The 21,469-nt window shown below is 39.5% G+C and overlaps 1 protein-coding gene across 3 annotated transcripts in view; it reads left to right on the plus strand.

Moving 5' to 3' along the window:
• Nucleotides 1-21,469, plus strand: part of MOCOS (molybdenum cofactor sulfurase) — a 351,791-nt gene that overhangs the window by 150,866 nt on the left and 179,456 nt on the right. For 2 of the 3 annotated variants that reach the window (XM_030012223.1, XM_030012222.2), the window contains one exon: nt 1,234-1,300. The exons of the other annotated variant lie outside the window; for it this stretch is intronic. In XM_030012223.1, coding sequence (XP_029868083.1) covers nt 1,234-1,300 — 67 coding nt within the window. The remainder of the gene's footprint in view (nt 1-1,233; nt 1,301-21,469) is intronic. 3 annotated transcript variants of the gene reach the window in all.

Below are 21,469 nucleotides of genomic sequence, written 5' to 3' on the forward strand. Positions count from 1 at the left end.
AACATCAGTGGTGGAAAAAAAATTAATTTGTGAACCAATTGAGTGCTTGTGAATAGAAATAGTAGTGCTGCCAGTTGCATAGTACCTATAATGCTGTGGGAGAACAAATTGTATCTTTTTTTAATACTGCTTTCATCTGAAATGATAACGAGACCTCTAGTATGGTCAAATCTCTTTTTTTTTCAGTTACATCTCTGGTACTCTGAGGGCAGTAACTGTTGTATGAAAAGAGTTCATTTAACAGATACAGATGTGAGTGAAAGGGGAGTTTGACTTGCAGCTTTTTTTATTATCTTGGTGATAATCCACAGGCCCGAAGAACTGCAGTTTAGCTGTTGCATGTATAAATGAGGGAAAGTAATGTAAGTAAGAGAGATTCTCACTTCTAAATTGAGAATATTTGAATTGGAAATTACAGAAATGCAACATCAGACATGAAAAATCTAAGTATTATTTTTGGGTCTGAGATCTAAATTTATTATTCTTTTCAACACCTTCACTCAATAACTTTCAGCAGGGTGATTTTGGAATTTTAAAAAGAGAGTAGCTAATATTGTGGCAAAATACTGCAAAAACTGTATTAATATAGCATTTTTTTTCTTGTTCTGTTTCCAAACTGTTTAGGCATGTTCTTTAAGCATTTGCTAATAGGGAAGTGTGCTGTGCCTGTGTGGATATTGTTGTAATCTTTTTTGCTCAAGAAGATAAATGCATGCCCTTATTATGTGCTGTCTTAATTGTTAATACATGCATGTGCTGAGCTGTGCTAAGGTGGCTACTAATTTTGCAATAAAATTTATATTTTCATGAGCTATTTGAATTTCAGACACTAAAAAACCCAGGGTTAGTCCTGGTGTCCAATCACAAATGTCTGTTATCTCCAGATGCTGTCTCTTCTAAATTGCTTCTTAGCTAGTGCGCAAATGTATTTATGAATGTGCATTCTGTCTGTAGTTTTTCCTAGTACGTTTGTGCATATGCAGTTGCATTTTCTTTTTAAGGGAGCTGCTTAAGTATTAGTAAGAGATCCAGCTGAAGTTTCAAGGTCTGTCATAATTGCTTTCTTCTCTCAACTAACTGCTCTAAGGAGCTTCAGGGCATTGCTGTGAAGTATATGTTAAATCTTTCTTTGTCATCTTTTCAGGCTGTCTTGGTGTAATACTTTCATAAAAGAAAAAATTAATAGCAAAATTGTGATTAACGATTAACTTCTATATCTCTGTTGTCTCCTAGGCAACCCTCATAGTCAGAATATCAGCAGCAAGCTGACATATGACACAATCGAGCATGTCCGATACAGGTAGAATAATCTTTCTTTCAGATGTTGTATGATGCACTTCATAGTTTTCATTTTGATTAGGCCTGTGCTGTTTTGATGACTTTGATGTGATGTCATTTTCTGAGGGTCATCTGTCACATGTAAAGAAAACACCTCACTTTTAAAACACAAGGTACTTGGACAGTCAAGTGTTGGACAAAGTTCTTTTTCTCTGAGATGCCCCAATTCTCAAGTCCTGTAGTTAAATTAGTGCTGTAATATAAATTCACAGTTTTAATTAAGATATAGAAGTTGGAATCTCAAAAGCGATTATTCGTAAGATGGTATGGTAAGATAGTAAGGTGGAACTAAGTGCAAGGACATGGTTAAAATTCAGATGAAATTAAATAGGGTGTAATGGCTTGTGAGAATTTATAAAAAGCTTATGGGAATGTGTACATTGTTTTACAGCAGGTACTTCCTTCTGTTGGAGTAATAAAATACCTTTTAAAGTAGTTTTAGTGTGATTTTTAAGAGCAAAAAGAAAAAGAAAAGGTAAAATTGAGTGTTGGGGATTCTGGGTATGGGCAAGAAAGTGAACTGAATCTCTAAATAAGGTATCCCCCTGAAAGCTCAGGATAGTGTGCTGAAAGTACACTTTTTGCCATTAGTTTACACCGTGAAGAAATATACCACTAAGGTACTTGGTTATTGGTTTTAGGGGGTTGTTTTAGGTAACTCTTGCTATTTTATAAAATATGTCTTTATTGAAGAATATGTATGTTTTGAGTTTATGTGCCTGCTTTAATGGCATTCTTTGTGCAAAGAAAGAAGTGTCATGGATTCCTCTTTGTTTTATCATCTTCCTTAAAAGCAAAGATTTCTCCAAAACACATCACAGAATTCAGATCAATAGCGATGGTACTATAGCATTGTAATGTTCATAGTTGTAATGAGGAAAATCTGCCTTACACCTTTCTGCTGCTTTTTGTCTGACTGCACTTTTATGAGGGTGTGAAAAACAAGCTTTCTAGCTGGAAGATGCTGCTGGCTATAACCTGTCCTGTCCCCGTCCCCTGCCTCAACTTTCTGGAGAAAGTATTTATTTTTGCTTCTTCTGCAACCCTCTCATGCTGTGCAGGATGACAACCTATTAATGTAGGGCCAAATGAAATGAAAGAGACTATCTGTGAGGAAGAGCTGTTTTCAAAAGCAGACACTTATAGCCAGGTACAGCAATACCTACAGTCCTGCAGAGTCTCCTGAGCATACCTGTGTGCTCACGTGCAGCATTAGCATTCTGGTTTCCATTTACTCTCAGTGATATTTCAATGTTGCCATTTTATCGTTCTTCTTATGAAGGCACAGTAGAAAGTGTAGCTGTTTTTAGAATAATTACTATTGTACTCTGCGTTCTTCATTGTTAGGGAGCAAGGAAACAGACTTTCACCATGTAAAGATTACTTTAAAAGAGCTGAAATCTTCAGCTTGTTTTATTTTGGATCCTGCTTTAAAAAAGCATGAGAATTCTATAAGAGCAGGATGGGAGATGACAAGAACTATGCCAGTGTTTGTATTGGGTTTGTTTTTTGTTTTTTTTTTTTTTTCTTTTTCTTTTTTTCTTTTTGGAAAAAAAAAAGCTCTCTGCATCCAAATGAACATTTTTAGTATTGCACCTAACAAAATTTGTCATCTATCCCTATAGAACTTCAGCCATTATTCCCCAATAAAAATTTAAAAAGCATAGTCATCAAAAAGACAGTCATAAAAATTCAGGAAGAAAATGCCCCAAAAACACTGTCAGTAAGTCAGCTACCTAAAAGGCAATAAAAGTATATTAAAAATCTATACTTCCATGCCATTGCAGCAAATCAAAATAAGCAATATGACAAGACAGGGAGACAGACAGCGCTGTCCTGTATCACAGTGCATAGACTGGATTTCCTCAGTGAAAGAATAATTCAGGGGGTAGTTTCAGAAATCTTAAAATGAATTGCTTGCTTATAATTCTGCTTTTGGCACATGGCTGCAGCCAGAAGTACGGCTTTTTTTCAGTGTTTGACTCCAAGACAGTATGATTTAAAAAAAATTTTTTTTAATTTGATTTTCTGATGAGGTGACACAAGCAACTAATTAAAAATAAACAAAAAGCTTAATTTTTGATTTATATTTGTCGATACTGGTGATAGCAACATCAGAATAGACTTTCCTAATCTGGCAGTGTACACTGTTCCACAGTACAAAGCTGTATGATTTGGTTTTGCCTTCATATTTGCTTGACAGACAGAAACCACTCTTAGAACATGGATTTGCAAGAATTTAAATATTAAATATTTTTGTCAATGGATGTTTTCTATGATTTACAAAATTACAATAACGACAACGGCTTACCTCTTGACCGATTCAAGTACAATAAGAGTAAGAATAAGTATTTTATTCTTAAAAACATTGCTTCTCTTTACTTGAAATGAACTGCTGAGACTTTTTTAACATTGTGTGTATCTCTACATTAACCATGAGTGACACTGAGAAGAGGAAGCAAGAACTGCAATAAACCTTACTGAAATGTATTAAATGTATTCATCAAAAGATTATAGATCCTTTTTATGACTTTGCTTATGGATGTATGGAAATGCCATTGCTCCACTTCCATACAGCTAAAGAACATGAGTGCAATATCTCCTTACAATGCTGCAGATAATGCAACTCAGAAATTCATTCTACTGAGTATTAAATAACCCTTTTCCTATATGCAAATGTTTTAAAATACTAGCTTTCTGAATATTTTAAAATATTGTCCTTGTAGATCTTACACTTGCAATATCAAATAGTGCAGCAGTGTCTTCTAATCAGAGCCAGACTGAAGTTTTAGTGTTGTTTTATGTTTGTGGTGTGTTTAAGATATACAACAGGATACTTTTTCATTTAAACACAGTGTTGTTGAATTCAATAGAGTTTTGATGTTCATCCTTGAACTTTCAGGTACTATGAAATGTTAAACTTAATCATACTTTGAGAATTCAAATATATATATTAAAAAAAAGCAAGAAATTTCAGCTAAGATTTCAGCACCAGGCATCTCCTAGACTGTGGCAATATTTGTATTATAGAATTTTCTCACTGAAGTTAAAAGGATTTGGCATTGAGCTAAATGGGATCAAGTTTAAATACAGAACGAAAAAGTGTATTTCTATAAAGGCCTCTCTCAAAATATGCCATCTAAGTGAACTATAAGAGGAGAATGATTTCTGTGGCCTGTGCATACGAACGAAAACAGGTGCAGTGGGCATGCACAAAATGAATGTAAATGGCTTAATACTTAAAAAAAATATTTGCTTCTGTGGTAAAACACACAGGTGGTACTGGATTTTGCTAAGGAAGCAGTCTTGTAAGTGCTGTTTATAATTTCATTTACATTGTATTTGTAGAGATCATTTCACGATGGCAAGGTAAAGCTTTACATTTCTTCTATAAGCATTATACCTTGCTTGTGAAATAAGTTTCTATTCCAAGTCTTTCTTTAAAAAGAAATGGTGCTATGCGCAAGGTAAGAATTTTTTCTTTATTCCCAGGTTTAAGCAGTTCTGTGTCTGAAAACAGTAATGTTAGAACTGATACATACATGAAAATTGGTTGACCTTTCCTACACAGTAAGAAATAGTAGATACAGTATCTGCTTAGTATTGATTTGTCCTTTGCAAAGGTCATCGACGGGAGACCATACGGATGAGTGACATCTGAGCGCTGCGTCCTGTCCTCGTTAATGGTACCTATCAACTTCAAAACCTTGTTTCAAAACTAGGGTGGTTCAGCCCTTTTGCATGCTTGTTCTGTAACGCCATTTGCAAATGCTGCTTTTCCTGAGCCCGCTGCTCAGCAGGGCAAGTCTGAAATACCACAGTCAGTGAAGTCTAGCAAAAAGCGACAGTGCTCGCTGGGTGACTCTGTACATGGCAAATGGGAGAAGCATTAGAAGCTAATTGCGAATAATGGATAGATTTTTTGGAAGAGCTTGATAATAGGCAAGAGGGGTGATCTTTTTCCTCTCGTAATGATTGTATGTAGGCGTGCAATGAAACAGTCCCAGTGTGCCCACAGTGAGCTGGCTGAGATCCCAACTCTGTGCTCTGTTGTGCACCGAGTGACGACAGAGCAATAGCTTTGGTGCAGATGCTTCTTGTTTCTCCTTGGCCACACCGAGCCTTTTATGCAACTGTGTGAACCTATTTCTTTTCTCCTTAGCACTAAAAGAAAAAAGCTAGTGGGATGGATAGGAAACTTAAAATGAAGACAAGGGACTCCATTTTATAAATAGTTGTTTCTAGGAGTCAATCCATTACTTTTGGTGGGTTTACTCTTTGCAATCCTATGCAAGGTAGTAAAAAGTTTCTGGCCAGGGTAACATGTACGGTTATTTTTTAATGAGTTAGGAGATTGGTTTAAGAACCGATGATATCAGTCTGTTTTACTTTGGAACTTTGCTCCTGGACTTTCATCTCTGTTTTATTAAATTCATTAACCATTAACTTGATAAACTGAAGCTTTAGAAAGGAATTTGCTAATACTGTCTGTTACTCTTCTGGTAGTCAGCTTTATACCTTCATGGTTTGTATGAAGAGATTGCAGTAAATAAAATTTGTACATTCATGATCACGCTCTTTGAGCAATCTTTGTTGCAAAGAGAGCCAAATCTGGAATGCTTCATTTATTGAAAGAAATAAATATTTCAGTAAAATAAATTAAAATCTGGAGGTCAAGATTGCTAGTTTATGAACATAAAGGATGAAATGCTTCTGGGCAATTCTGAGTTTAATTTGTATGGGTGGTTAGAAGGTGTTTTGCAAAGAGGTCTGGAAAAGGGTGGATACGACCTTTAATTTTTTTCCTTCCCAATTCAGAAAAAAACCTCAGGAATCTGCTTTTATGATGTGGCTGTTGCAAAGAAGCAATGAAGAATAAGTTTAAAAGCAATCTTGCTGTGCCATTGCTCTCCAAATAACATTCATAGTAGGGAGAGTGGTACAGGCGTACTTGGGTTCAGGCCACCATGTTAGTTCACGTTCCTTAAATGCCCACAGCCTCGCTGTCTCCTCACCTGCTCTTTTGACAGGGACCTGATGGCCTCTGTGTCCGCGGGGGAGTCTGTGAGAGGGCACCTGAGCTAATGAACGAGATATTCCAACTGGAACAAAATACACTGATAAAACCAGCGCAATTTCCCCAACGCAAATCCCATCTTTCCCTTTTCTTCATCCCTTTGTTTCTTTCAGGGTTTATATGGAAACTTTTTACCCTCCCTAGGCTGTATAATGCTTGTAGAAGAAATGCAGTGTTCTTCCCTCTTCTGGATTTGCGGTTGCTTCCTAAGAAGCAGTATAGTGAGACACCAGTCTGTGACTTTTCTGGTAACACTTGTTGCCCTAGCTGTTTAGTGAGTAGTTAACATAGTCCTGTCTAGCTGTTAGGAACACTAGCCGTTCCTTTGCTAGCTCCAGGGGAATCTGACAACTTCATTACTGGCCTAGATGATTATTTGTATTTTAAATAAAGCTTTTGGAAGACTGGATATTTAGCACAAAAATAATTTCTGCCATCCCCTGTGTGCACCTGCTGTGCTTGACAACTTGGTTTTGACTTCAGTGTCCTTCTGTTTCTCAGTGTAAGTTATGTAGCATTGAAGAGGTGCTCCATTTGCTTCAAGTTAAGAAATTTTGAATGCCATCCTGAGTTATCTATGTTGTCCAAAATTCAGCTGATATTTTTCCTACGTCTAATTTTTTTGAAGACTGCAGACACTTTCTGTTTTGCTCCACCATCTGAAACTTACTCAGTGATCCTCTACCGAGAATTGCATAACCAATGAAAGTTTAACCTATGCTGTTTCTATCTTATGTTATATTTAACATCATAACCCTGGGAAAGACTACTTCATCTATGTTTTTAGAAGCACAGAGATAATTTATTACTGCACCTTTTTAAGTAGTCTCTAATAATCTTTCTGTGAAGTTAGCAAACCTGGTATTGAGCTCCATTTTGAACCTTATTCATTTAACTTGTAAAGCAATCTGAATACTTCATCTGTTGTTATAATTAAGCTGTTGAAGAGACACTACAGCATTCCCAAGGGCTTCCCTGGTGGCATCTGTGTCTCAATGAATCTGAAATTCCTGGTGTCACTTCTGCTGAAAGGCAGAGCTTTTTGCAGTCATCCTTATATTTGCTACCTGAGCCCCACCTTGCTACAGTTTTAACCAGCAGACTTGAGTCCTTAAACAGTCATCATTTGCATTAGAGTCTTTCTTCCCCATTGTCATGGTTTAAGCCCAGCCAGCAACAAAGCACCACGAAGCTATTCACTCACTCCTCCCCCCAGTGGGATGAGTAGGAGAAAACATAAGGAAACGCTCCTGGGTTGAGACAAGGACAGGGAGGGATCACTCACCACTTATGGTCACAGGCAAAAACCAGACTTGACTTGGGCAAAAAATAAAATCAATTTAATTTACTACGAATCAAATCCAAACAGGGATAATGAGAAGTAAACCCAAACCTTAAAACACCTTCCCCCCACCCCTCCCTCCTTCCTGGGCTCAACTCCACTCCCGATTTGCTCTACCTCCTCCCGCTCAGCGGTGCAGGGGGACCGGGAATGGGTTTTGGGGTCAGTTCATCACACCTTGTCTCTGCTGCTTTACCCTCTTCAGGGGCAGGACTCCTCACTCTTCCTGCTCCAGCGTGGGGTCCCTCCCACGGGAGACAGTTCTTCATGAACTTCTCCAACGTGAGTCCTTCCCACAGGCTGCAGTCCTTCACAAACTGCTCCAGCGTGGGTCCTTTCCATGGGCTGCAGTCCTTCAGGCACAGCCTGCTCCAGCGTGGGCTTTCCCATGGAGTCCCAGCCATCTTGGGGGGCACCCATCCCCCTGCTCCGGCGTGGGCTCCTCTCTCCCCGGGCTGCAGGTGGGCATCTGCTCCCCCGCTCCCCTCCATGGGCTGGCGGGGGACAGCCTGCCGCCTCACCACGGCACAGGGGGCATCCCCTCCTCCTTCACTGACCTCGGTATCCGCGGAGGGCTTCCTCTCACACCCCAATCCGCCTACTCACTGCAGGTTCCCCTTCTTAAATCCGTTCTCCCAGAGGCGCTACCACTGTCGCCGATAGGCTCGGCCTTGGCCAGCGGTGGGTCCGACTTGGAGCCGGGGAAGCTTCTAGCAGCTTCTCACAGGAGCCGGCCCTGCAGCCCCTCCCCTGCTACCAAAACCCCGCCACGCAAACCCAAAACACCCATCTGAAAGCATGTCAGTTCCAACTCTACTTACTGTTGTGTTTCCTCAGCTCTTTGGTACTGTTTTTGTTGAACACACTTCATGATCCTGTCTTGATTTTTAGCACTTTAAACACTGGTATGCACTGAAATGGTTTTATTATAAAGTCCATCTAAGTGAATAGCTATTAGTGTTGCTTATATTTTTTTAATCATGAACAGGGGCTAACTAGTTCATGGCGTATTATTTACATTTTGAATATATATATATTTCTAAACTACTGGTGAACTTCTAACCTCCTGAATATAGCGATGTATTCAGGAACTTCCATTATTTTTTCTCTGGAAGCAGATACGATCTGCAAGTAGTAGTAACTTTGGGGGCAGGTGACTCTGCAGTGTTTGAGTGATTTCATTACATTTTTTTTTTCTCTCAGTTGTGATGTAGCCTGAGAATTATCATCTGTCCCTGTTACATCAAGTGTAACTGCAGCTGCCTTCTCATCTCTGATAATGCCGTTGGCTTTTATGCGTTGTTCCAGACTGTCTGTAGCTCATCCAGTCTTCTTACAGACAAACACATTTGCTTTGCCAAACAATGGCACATGCCTTCAGCTTTCTCTTTCTCTAATGAACAGGTTATTTACAGCACCCATGCTAGATGCTGTAGTCCTAACACTGTTTTTTGTTTTCTATTTTGCTGCCCTCTGCAACCTGCTGTCTTGCTGAAATTCTCAGTTAATATCCTACATCTGTTAGTGGTTGTTGCTTTTTTTTCTCCCCTCAGCACTGAGAACCCACTTGGCCACAGGCAGATGCCAACTATCTGTGTTCATTAAATATATTACGGCTTGTTACCGAGGTCATTGCTGCCCTGCTGAAAATTTGAACCTTTCTGTGGCAAAAAGGCAGGGCAGCTGCACAGCTTCCAGGCTGCCCGGGTGATGTGTTAAAAATCAAAGGGAGCGGAGCCAGTAGAAGCATTGCAACAGCAGGGTCGCGCAGAAGAAACTGAGAACAGCAAGTGCAGAAGGTTGGGCAGTGAGTGGCAAGGGGTAATGACGTGGTGCAAACCGGCCACCTTAGCCTGAGCAGGGATGAAATGAGAGTGTGAGGGCCCAGTAAGGGTTTTAGGGTGCCAGGTTTCAGGAAAGCCAGGTCAGAAACACATCCCAGCTGGTATGGTTCAAGAGTATGGGAATGCACATGACCTTCAGGTTTTTTGTGTCTCATTGCCTGCTATTACAGGGTACTTTTAATCTGCTATTGATGATCTTTCCCAATGGGAGGGCTAGAAAACTCCCTCTTCCACTGGCTCATGAGAAGCCAGTGTCCTTTTGTTTCTGCATCAGAATTTTGTGTTGCCTATAGGCTTCTGTGGTCTTTTCTACCATTAACCCCTTCTGATGCATTTATGTAGAGGAGACCTGTCCCATTCTCCTGTTTTCATAGGTTGAACAAGATAAACTCCTCTAGATTCTACTTCCAAGGTGTAGTCTTCATCCCCCACCCCAATCTCATTGACCCTGTCTCTGGGCTTGTTCTGGATTGCCTTCATCTTTCTGAAATGTGTAGCCAAAATAGAATGGGGTCATTGAAATAAGTCCTGCAGTACAGCAATCAACGGTATGGTAATTGTGACAAAAAAAAAGATTCTTTAAATGGTGATGTGACCTGATCAAATGTTCTGGGTGCTAGGAGAAGACAAAAAGTATTGTAAAGATAAGGAAATGGCACGGGCATGTCAAATGAATAGAAGAAACCTGCAAGCACAATGAATTTCCAGGATGAAAGAAAGCATGCCTTTGTGGGGATTCTTCTAGAAGGTAATAAATTTGTTGGAAGATGATTTTTCCTGTTTGTTCTTGTTCTGAAGTTTCATGCTAGGCTGAAAGTGATAATGTGGTCCATAAACTGGTTGATACTGATATGAATGGAGCAAAAATGAAAGAAGACTGTGAGATTTTGTAGAGAGGGGTATTGTGTGGGAAACCACATTGACTTGAAGGAGAGAAAACTGTTTGATTAACTTGATCACTTTGAGCATCTAGTTCTTTGAAGCTAAATGCACTAGCTTTCATTGGTAGTTTGAAAATATGCAGCAAATAAGTGCCTAAAACTCAGATAGACCTTTGTAGTATATGCTGGCAATATTAATGAGTTCCTTCTAACTTTCTTTATTCTTTCCTTTGTTTCTCTGCTTATTTCATTAATTCAAGTTTCTCACTTGTTTTAAACTTTATTATTTAAACAATACTAAGGTTGTAAGCAAAGATGGTGTCCTTGAAATTAAAGGGTGCCTTTAAGAAGCAGCATGAGTCATGGTAAGATACAGAAATATGACAGATAAATGAAGCAAGACTTGGAACAGAACTGTCTCCTTTATATTAAGGTTAATAACATCTAGTGAATCCAGGTTTAATTTGCTAGATTTTATTAGTATATTTGGTATGTGTCAAGGCAGAAGAAAATTGCATCATTAGTATTATTGAGTACCAGCTCAATAACATGTTGCTAATACTTTAGAATTTATTGAAAGCTTTTGGATGGCAAGACTGTTTAGAGGAGTAAGGTGTGTATGCTTTAGATTTTATGAAGACTCCCTAGGCTTGTGATGAATCCAGTGTTCACAGTCAATAGTGTTCAAAGGAGCTTTTCAATACTCAGGCTATTCTCAGCCATCCTCTTACCACTTCTTTTAGTTTGTCTTTTTTACCTTTTTTTAAGTGTTTAATATTTCACTATATTTTTTTTGCACAGTAGCTCTCATGCGATAAAGGAGGCTTTAGAGATATGAATCACTTATTTGGAAAATCTATCAGTGTTCACAGAGCAGATTTTTCTGACTTCTGAGTAAACTCTGTATGAAAACAGTGTTGTCTTGCAGGAAGGAAGGAAAAAACCAAACGACCAAAAGAACAAACATGATGAACAATACTAAAACTGACCTCTGGAATATAATGTTGAGGCTTTTGTGCAAAAAAGGGAAGCACTCCACAGGTGTGAGGCAGAATCCTAGTTACTTTTGCCCTGCTAAGAAAAATTTCGCTGACCTGTTGGTTCCAAAATTCTGGTGCCAAAATCCTGTGTGGTGTCCCAGTCAGCCATCTTTTAGGATGCTGGCTCTCTGGTGAGCCTGCTGCGAAACCTCCAGTTCACTTGCTGTCCATGCCAAGTTCCTTGCAACAGGAGAACACGATCTGCCTGCCAGTAAGAGCTTGTCTGAAGATGCTTACAATCTTGCTGTAAATTTGTAAAAGCTGAAGGTTGTTTTATTTCACACAGATCTGTCTTCCTGTGGAAAGTGAAAAGTAGAATCCAAAATGTTCTGTTAGACAAGAGCTGCTCTGCTAGCCCTGCAGTGCTGGAAACCCTTTAGTCCCACACTGATACGCCCCAAACCCTGAAGTCCCCTTGTACAAGCTTACTGGAAAGTACCTGTCTGGCCTTCCAAGGACTGAACAGCAGGCCACAGATATAGAACTTTAATTATGGCAGAATGCCTAATGTGAACTCCATCAATATTGTATACACAGTATAATGTGGGGTTTTTTTAGTAACATACTTGGGAAATGTTTCCTCCCCTGCAAAAGGTATTTATGGATGGTTTTGATCACTTGATTTTTGTCTGCAATTACATAACTACACATTTACAATAACTGTTATTACAGCCTGCCTTTTTAGTTCTTTGGGTATTACTGTGCTTTTGAACTGGAGTATGAAATTGTACAGACCTCTGAAGTGTTATGGCTGAGACAGCATATGAAGGCAGTGACTGAGCCTGGATTAAACCAGACCTCCTAACTCTTCTTGGTTGGATTCCTCCTGGGTAAACAGTGTGCTACAAGCAGATAATTTCTGCATTATTGTCCATGACTCCAGCATAAACTTTGCCTGTGTTTATTTGTGATGAGTTAAATGTGTTGTGGTAGTAGATTGAAAGGAATTTGTAAATCTGTCAGCAACAGACTACCTTAGCCAAGGAAGAAGCCTAAACAACCATAATTATAGGTCAGGTAACCAAACTTGCCTGAGCCAAAACAGGTAGGAGCAGTGCCTCTCCTCCCTCCTACTTGGCTGACATAGCTGCTCAGATGAAAGAGGGAGGCCTCTGACTTTCCAGTAGCACATTCCAGCTGTCCTGAGTGTCTGTCTCAGTAAATGGGATGCTGTTCCTTCTCTTCAAGTCTCCCTGTTTCTCCTTTGGGTGGGAGAAAGTTTTACCACGTGCCAGCCTTACAAGGGCACAGTCTGGGCCATATGCATTGTCCGAAGGCAGTGCACAAGGGTAAATTTCTATCAGTGAGAAATCCTTGCTGTGTGGGATATAGTCCAGTAATGACTATAATATGCTGCTTCATTTGTGAGAGGAAAATAAAATAACCTGATGTACTTTATAGGCACAGGTACAAGCAAGAAAGTTCTGTAGTTTTTCAACACCTTGAGTCATACCTGTGAAAATTTAAAATCAAGGATACATAATGTAGCTCACGGTGGCAGGTCAAATACAAAAGACTTCATCTAAAAAAGCGTAAAACATTCACAAGCCGCTCCAAGTTTATCTGACCATGTTTGGCTATTTAAACATCCAAATGGGATGGGATCGCTATAGCAAATAGTACTGGCATTTAGCGTTTGTAATGAACTTCAGAATTAGTTTGATGAAGTATGCTTTTAGTATAAATTGGAGTTAAGCTGCACTGCCAAAATGTGATATTATAGGTGGTATTCCTAACAATGAAGTGCAAATGAAATTCTGTCTGCTTTTAATTAAATAAGCACACACTCCACTGAGTTTTGGAAATTTAATTCTCTTAATCTGAAGTCTCAGGCCCTGAACAGCTATTGTAATTTGAAAGATAGTGCTGATATGTTTCAGGGCTGTTTGTACGTAACAAAATACTCATGCTGTTTTCTTTTGTAAATTTGGGCCCTTTTGATTTCTTCGGATGTTTTTTTCCTATTGTGTGAAAAAGAGCTAAGATAACCTTCTTCCTGGTTGTGGCCCGTGAAAGTCAGAGCTGTAAGCACGAGTATCAATGAAAGGGCTAAAGCACCTGGATTCTGGTGTTTCTGCTGAGGGGTTGTTGGTTGTGGTTGTCCCCTGTGGACAGTGCAGTGAAGAATGTTGCTGTACGTGAGAAAGGCATGCCTGGCAATTCAGAGCTGTCACAGGCCTTCCAAAGTGGGAAGGGATTGACCACAAATTTTTGCTGGGAGGGTGCTCTGCCATTTTTAAACTGCCTGGATTTGATAAGACACCGGAAAGCCAGGTGGCTGAAGATGTTCCTATGGACAGATCATAAGGCTTGGAGGAAAGAGGTTACCCTGACAAAGAGTCTCCTACTAGACATAATAAATTTACACATACCAGTGCTAATTACTTCATTCTCAGTGTCGCGAAGAGGTCTGCACAGCTGATTGAATAGGGGAAAAAAAGGAAAAATAACTGGCAGCATTCATGTGATACTGTACTTTGAGTTATGTGCCTTTTGAGAGAAATTAATGTATGCTTCATCCTTTTCCACTCTCTAAGTTCATGATCATATGATTCAAGTTACTACAAACTAAACCAAAGATGGATATAAAGTCATTTAAGAATGAGAAATACTATTATTTTTTACAAGGCTACATGATATGAAGGTCTAGTTAATTAGCTAGTATGTAAAAAGCATTTCTGTTTCTTGAGTTTGGTATAGTCAAATTTAAATGTTTTGATGGTGGTTTTTGCATACAAAGACCTGCATTCAAACCATTTCTGAACCATATATAAGAGGTGGCAATCTTTTGGAAAATGTTTGTATGTGGCTTACATGTTTTGGAGTCACCTCAGTTTTATTTTCACGGCCTAAAGTATTTTTTGACCTCCATTATAAGTAATTTAAAAACAGTGGCCTATAACATTTTCTATGTCACTTGCTTGACTTTCATTTTCAAGTCTAACTGAGGTTTACTTGCAATGAATTTGAGCTCTCAAATCACTTAAGCCATTACTGTAGCAGAAGCACTCTGCCTTTAGGGTGTACTTGTATTTTTACATTAGCAGAATTGTGTTTTGTACCTGTACAGTGAAATTCCCCATATCAAACTCAAGCAAGAGAAATGGAAATGAAATCCTCTTTTTTTGCTTCCTCTTTCTACATGGGAGAATTTTGCTGGCGTGGCTGTATCGATATGTTACCATATACCTGACCAATGTAGTAGCTATGGCAGTAGAATTAGGTAAGTATGAAATTAAGCATTTGGGGAAACTATATTCAACATAACTTTTCAAGAAATCAGAGTTATAGTGTGCAATTAACAGCTTAATGGACCTTTACCTCTTCTAGCAGCTCATTTTAAATGAGACAGATTGCTTGGCAATGTTTAATAAAAAGTTTGATTACATACAGTGTGTAAAATGAAGACTTTAAAATTAAGCGTGTTCAGAAGTAATTTCTCTCAAGCATGCGTGGGTTGCTAGAAAAAGAGAGCGTGTGTGAACTCGATAACTTAGAATATAATTACTGAGGTGCACAGCATATTGCAAGTCATTTAAAATTTGTGAATGGCAGCTCTGTGGGAAGGTTCAATCACAGCAAAATATAAATGTTGCTAAACTTGTTTTTACAACCACAGTGAAAGAAATCGCCCTGGTGATTTATTCTGTGTAGGATACAGATCAGTGCCACTTTCTAGAAGGAAAAAAAAAACCAGCAAAATACTATTTGGTGAACAGAGGCCAGCAGACTTATCTTTCCTTCATTCTGCTGTAGCAAAGTACTTGAAGGCAGCTTTTACGGGAGCCGCGAGATGACTTGTGACGTAAATCATGCTCTACCAGCTTTGGTCGTGTGCTGCTACTCTCTCCCATGGCCTCTTCTCATGCCTCTTCTAGAGGTTCACCCTTGGAAGCAGAGCCAGCAGACTGGAGCTGCTGACAAGTCATTTTAAGTCCAGATGCTGGATGTGGTGCTGAAGCAGTGGAGACACGCACGTACGCTCAGTGCCAGCTGTGCCAAAGATGGGTAGTTTTTGGCTGGCAGCAGGGCAGGCAAATGGAGATGGTCAAAACCACTGCTGCCAGATTCACAGCAGCTCGTAGTAACGGCTGTAGCGTGCGGCATGCCTCAGGTCCCTGATCGGCTGGTGTCCTGTCTCTGAAAGTGGGTATGGAAGATGTCAGGTACTCCCCTGGAATGTGCCCTTCTGTCGGTGCTCTGAGCCGGTGCTCAAATTGCTTGAGACTTGCACTGACTTGTGGATCTGGGGCTGGAAAGTCCAGGATCCTGGGTATCCCTTGGTAGAGAACAGCTTTCAGAAGCTTTTACGTCTGGGCACATAGCTCTCAACCTGTCTTGTACATTATTCCCGCTGTTAATGATGTCGGGGGAGTTTTTGGCTGTATGCAACTTTTATGCTTTTGGGTCTAGCACAAGCGTGTTGCCCAGGAAAAGCTACTGATACAGTGTAAAGAAGAAAATGAGAATCTTAAATTCTTCCTAGCAAATTGTGAGAAGGTTATTACTGTGTTATGCAACATTTTAGGGTCTGTTAGACCTATTAGAAAATTAATACATGTTCCTCTGGTGCATTGGTAGTCATGCTGCCACTGAACTTTCTGAACCTACAGTGTTTATAGTTTGATAAGCACAATCTGTTATATGCTAATGGTATTATATTTGCTTATTTATGTAGGTAATTTTAAATGGAGCCTCTCACCATTGTACTAGGTGCTTTGCAGAAAAATTAAAAACATAAATTACATAAGCTACCTGCAGTGGGTACGGTAAACTAGGGCTGCTGATAAAAATGACCACCTAAGCACATAGCTGAGTTATCTGAAATAAAACTAAAGACAGAGAAAGGGATGCAAGTCAGGAGCGGAGAACTACTAGTCAGATGCAAAATTAAGTAGTAGGTCTGTGTACTCTGTTCGAGGTCCCAGCAGCAGTTTGTACCAGGCCAAAATGATTAATGAACTGGAAATAGGGTTCTAGTAAATTTAATCATATATTTTCTACATTTCTTGAATAGATGTTTCTTCCTTAGCCACTCTCCTCTAGATATTTGCTCACAGGTTTATCTGCTGATTTAATAACAGTGCAAAGGGATTATTATGTTTTCCTTCTGCTACTGTGGGCAGGTGATATGGCTAGAGGAAAGAGCTTTGCAAGGCAGGGCAGCATTGAATACAGAACCCTATTTTTGTGTTCTTTTATACCTGTGTAGTGCCTGCAATGTGTCTAGAAGACTAGTAATGTGAAGGGAAAAAACCTACCAAATTCAAATCTGTGGGTGATAGGCTACTGAGAAAGAAAACTCTTTGGTCTTTACATATGCGATTTGTCTATTTCTGTGGAGCAGACTGAGATGAGAGGCCTTAGAATAATCTTGAAACCCCAGAGGGCTCTTATACTGTTATGTGGCTGCCATGATTTTATTTTTATTTGTTATATTTTTCTCCACTACCCTAGCCAACCCTTTAAATGCAAGTTTTACAAGAAATTCTGGTTGAGAAGTTTCTCAGCCATTTTCACAGTTTTTGCTGCTGAGTTCAGATTTTAGGACTTTTGACATTCTTTTCTCTCCTCTAGCTTATCACAGAGGATAAGACTGATCTCAGGGAAGAGTTATACTTTAAGGATAAAAGGCATACTGCCATTCATCACTGTTTTCTGTGATCTTAATTTTTTTCCTGCTTGTTTTCTATCTAAAGTGGTTTTTTCTCACTTCATAGGCTGAATGTTCTAACTTCTCAGCCCCTTTTCAGTGATTTCACTGTCAGTTGCATTACTTTGAGACATATTTCCCAGTTAGAAACAACTATATGAGATTGCTGATTCCTGATATTGTCTATGTATTGTCTATGTAAAATAGATCTTCAAATCAGCCCCATTGCTTCTGAAGAGCTGCTAGAAAAGCAACAGCCCCTACCTTCTAGCCAGGTGCCTGCCTTAAAAAGATTTGTAAAGGATGCTGTGGACATCAGAATTGTATAATGGCAGCAGACTTTTAAAAAATACTCTGCATTGAATAAACTGCTAACCAAATAATAACAAAACAAACCCAAACTGCAGAACAGAATGTAAGATTCCTGCATTTCTGCCTCTGTGGGACTCCAGTCCTGTGCCTGGGCCTGTGTCTCATGTCTGTGCAAAGACTTGGCACTCTCTTGTCTACAAGAGGAACACTGCTTGCACTGACTGTGAAATTAAAATTGTGACATTGTGGGTATTAAAGGCCACAGCTGTGACTTCTGCTCCTAAGAGAAAACCTTACATGGTAGCTGTAAATATTGGGAGACTTACAGTATCTCCCTTTTCACTTTTGAAAGCTTCTGGATTGACAGTACTAGTGAAGAGTACAGTAGGCTTGTAGTAGGCTTTGTCGCAGGGAGGGGATTTAAAGAGAGAGAGAAAGGGGTTCAGATCGTTTAGAGAATCATCTCCAATTGTATTAGCAATAGAAAAATGATTTAATAGAAATTTATATGAAAGTGCAACTTCACGGAATTTAATGGCAAGGTTTACTCTCTTACTTACTACATGGATAAAATACACACAGAAAAACTAAATTAGAATCAAACTAAACTTATGTATATAGGGGCCGAAAAGGTAATAGAGTAAAAGGAAATGTTACAAAGAATTAATTTCTTGTGATCTGTGCAAAGATTGGGAATGTGGGAAAGGGTAAGGAAGACCCTGCTGTTGAGTCACGAGGTTCAGAGAAGACCCCCTTGCTTTCTAAACTCCTGCTGGAGTCTAGGTGCGGCTGGATCGACTCCTAGTCCCAGACTTGGGCAACGGTTTATGTCTAAAGGTATTATGAGTATAATAGCAGCCTAAAATTCATTCACAGTTGAATAAAAATCACGATCAAAATCTAACTATATATTTGAAAGTAATAACTTACTTATAATATACTTGCCATAACATACTTACTATAGACTATTCAGGTTAGCACACGTGTGTGCATAAAGACACTAAGAGATATACATATAAGAGAGTAAAAGAGAATAAAAGAGGTATACTTGTTAAAAATTCCCCTTGAGGTCAGTGAAAAGGTTCACTTTGAATGCTTCGGCATTTGTCTAAACAGGTGACGGGTTGAGCCTCAAGGAGCGGAGAGTATCAGCCCAGGTTGTGTCGGCTTTTCTATTCTATTCTGAGACTGTCTGAGAATAACTTCAAACATAGATACGGGATGCTCCAAGATCATCAGGGGAGGACTGTTATGTCTCAAGGTTGTTATGAGAAAGAACTGGCTGCAGGTTGTTACGAGAACAGGCTATCTCTGCTCCCGTCCCCCGCTGGGCAGCAGGAGTCCTTGAGATGCCCAGCGTATCTCCCTGTCGTAGCTGTGTAAGAGTTCCTGGCACAGTTGAGGGTCACTTCACTGCCCGACTCGTTACACTTATGCTAAGGCCTAGCGAGCCTTCCCGAGTTCGTAAATCAGCCCGGAGAGGGGGAAAAAATGCACAACCACAGGCTCAAATAGGCATTTTGCTTGACTGGTGCTCGTGTGTGGCTTGGCTCCTGACAGATGGCATGCTTCATAGCAGCAGCCTGCCCACTTTTTTCCCCACCGGAGATACTTATTTGGGGCTATGTCAACTGCAACTGAGAAACCCAGCATCTGTTTTTCCCTGTACCAGAGGTCTCTGATTCTCGCTGATTTGAAATTTGACAGCATCCTCAGGAGGAGCTTGAGGTAGAGATACTGCCAGAGGTTGTGTCATGGCATGAAGTTACTCCCCATCCCCCAAGAGGCTAAAATTGTCACTGGGGTTTGGCTTTCTGATCTTCTGTGAATTTGTATTGTGACAATTTGCTTGTAACAACAGGACAGAGAAGTTGCACCAACAACAGAGAGTTGAGGTTGGATAATCAGAGGGAAAAGAATGCATGAAGTAAGTAGAAAAATTTAAAGTGGATCCTATGTATGTGTGTCTAGTGGAGGTCCCAAAAAATATTTTCCTAAGCAGTCTATTCTGCCTGATTTGGGCCAAGGGTTTGAAACTTCTTTTTTTTTCCCCAGCGTGCCACTAACCGTTGGTCGAGAGACTTGGTCCCTAAAATACTGCTTTTATCCAATTAGTGTTAGTTATGTGGGAAACAAGTACAAAGTGGAGGAAGAAGAAAGATGCACATTTTCTCTATGTCCCTCTCACCTAGATTGTATGATAGTGGAACTTACATGAGTTTCGTGGTCTCAGTCTTGCAGGTAAGGGAGTTAAAGCTCGGACTCTTGCATAATAAACACTGTGGTTCATTATGTAATGGGGTTTTAGCTATTCAGGGATTTCCTTTTACCTCTCCTAATGTGTTTGAGTTTATCCTGTGTGAAACATGGAAAACAAAATCACAAACATTTGTGGATTCAAGAAACCCTGTTCTCCCCAAACCCTTTCCTGTTCAGCATTTGGTTTTGTAGAAAACCTGGAACAATTACCTGTGAACTTTTCTTACTTTGGTAACTGCAAAGACTCATAATACTACCTGGAAGACGTTACCCCTTTGCAGCTGTGGCAATACAAAAGTTAGTCTGTTTCTGCCTAAGTCACTGGAATTGGTTTGCTGCCAAGCACAGGAAGATGTGCACTGTTGTTCTGGTAAACTATTTTAGCCCCCAGATATATGCAATATATAAAGGTGTTTATAATAGCGGATACATAAATTGATATGGAGTCTGGGTTTTTATCCAGTGAGAATCGATCCAAACTTGTCTTCCTTTTGTCACTGGTTTTGAATTTAATTATCTATATGTAAGCATCTCAGATTGATTGCACAATATAAATGCCATGCAGCTTTGAGCACAAATGGTAGCAATTGGACTGCTTACATTATTTGATAATAGCTGCAAGTCTGTGTATGTAAATTACGAAGGATTCTCATTCTTGATGAGAAAAGTTCACTTCAGTTTTTATAGTTTATTCTATATGCACAGAACTAGAGAGACTATACTGCTGTAAGCGGCCTCTAATTTCTTTTGATAACTTATGTGTTCAGTTCTCAGACAGTATGTCTTTGTTTATGTATCCCCTGTAATTTGGACATACTGTAAAAGGCGGGGTGGACTATTTCATTTAACTTTTGTATTGAAATCTGAGCAGATGTTATGCAATGGATTGTCTCCCAGACCGCATGGGGATGCATTGCCAGTACCAAATATATACTAATATCCTCTTCCTCTGGTCTCCTTATCTTTCATAAGCAAAATGAACCAAGAAGGGGTTTCTTTCTTCAGGAGAGCTGAAGCATAAGATATATTATAAATGATAATAACTAATAATCCTATTTAAATGAAAATGGCTTGTTACTACCATAACCAAGAAAGAAAGCAACACGACATGACAAATGAATGTGCAACTATATGGATTATCTGAAAATACTTTCACTTCCTTGTTCCTGTACAATATTTGAGTTGATTTGAGCAAGGAAGAAGACAGGGAGCACTTAGCCTTGTGGAGCAGTGCTGGAGTGTCTGGTTAATAACACCTGGAAACTTGCTACCATCTGAAGCATGCTGAAGGCCGTTCTTTTAGAAGGTTTTCTAGGAGCCACAGAGAGTTGTGGAGATAGGGGTTGGAGAATCCCCAGTTTTCAAAGAGGATTTTGCAGAGGAACAGAAAGAGAGTTCCATCAAAAGCAAGGATATGCTTCATTCTTCTGCTTAGAATTCAAAGATAGGGGTTTGGAGGAATCCTGTAGATTTTCAAAAAGCTGTTGCTAATTCATTACTGAATCTCATACAGTTTTGGCATTGTTAGGGTTCGTGTTTCAGTGACAGAAACTATTTTAAATCACTATTGCCAAAATATCTGCCTTGCTTAAATTCACTTATGGTATAGGTTGGACAGTCCTTGATTCAAATAGCTTAGCATTCCCTTAACACTTAATATTTTAAGGTAGACAGTGACAGAAGAGGGGACATCCTGTTTTTTCCCTTAGTTTGCAGACAGGCA

The sequence above is a fragment of the Aquila chrysaetos genome, chromosome 4, assembly GCF_900496995.4.
Source record: "Aquila chrysaetos chrysaetos chromosome 4, bAquChr1.4, whole genome shotgun sequence".
Classification (NCBI taxonomy): Eukaryota; Metazoa; Chordata; class Aves; order Accipitriformes; family Accipitridae; genus Aquila; species Aquila chrysaetos.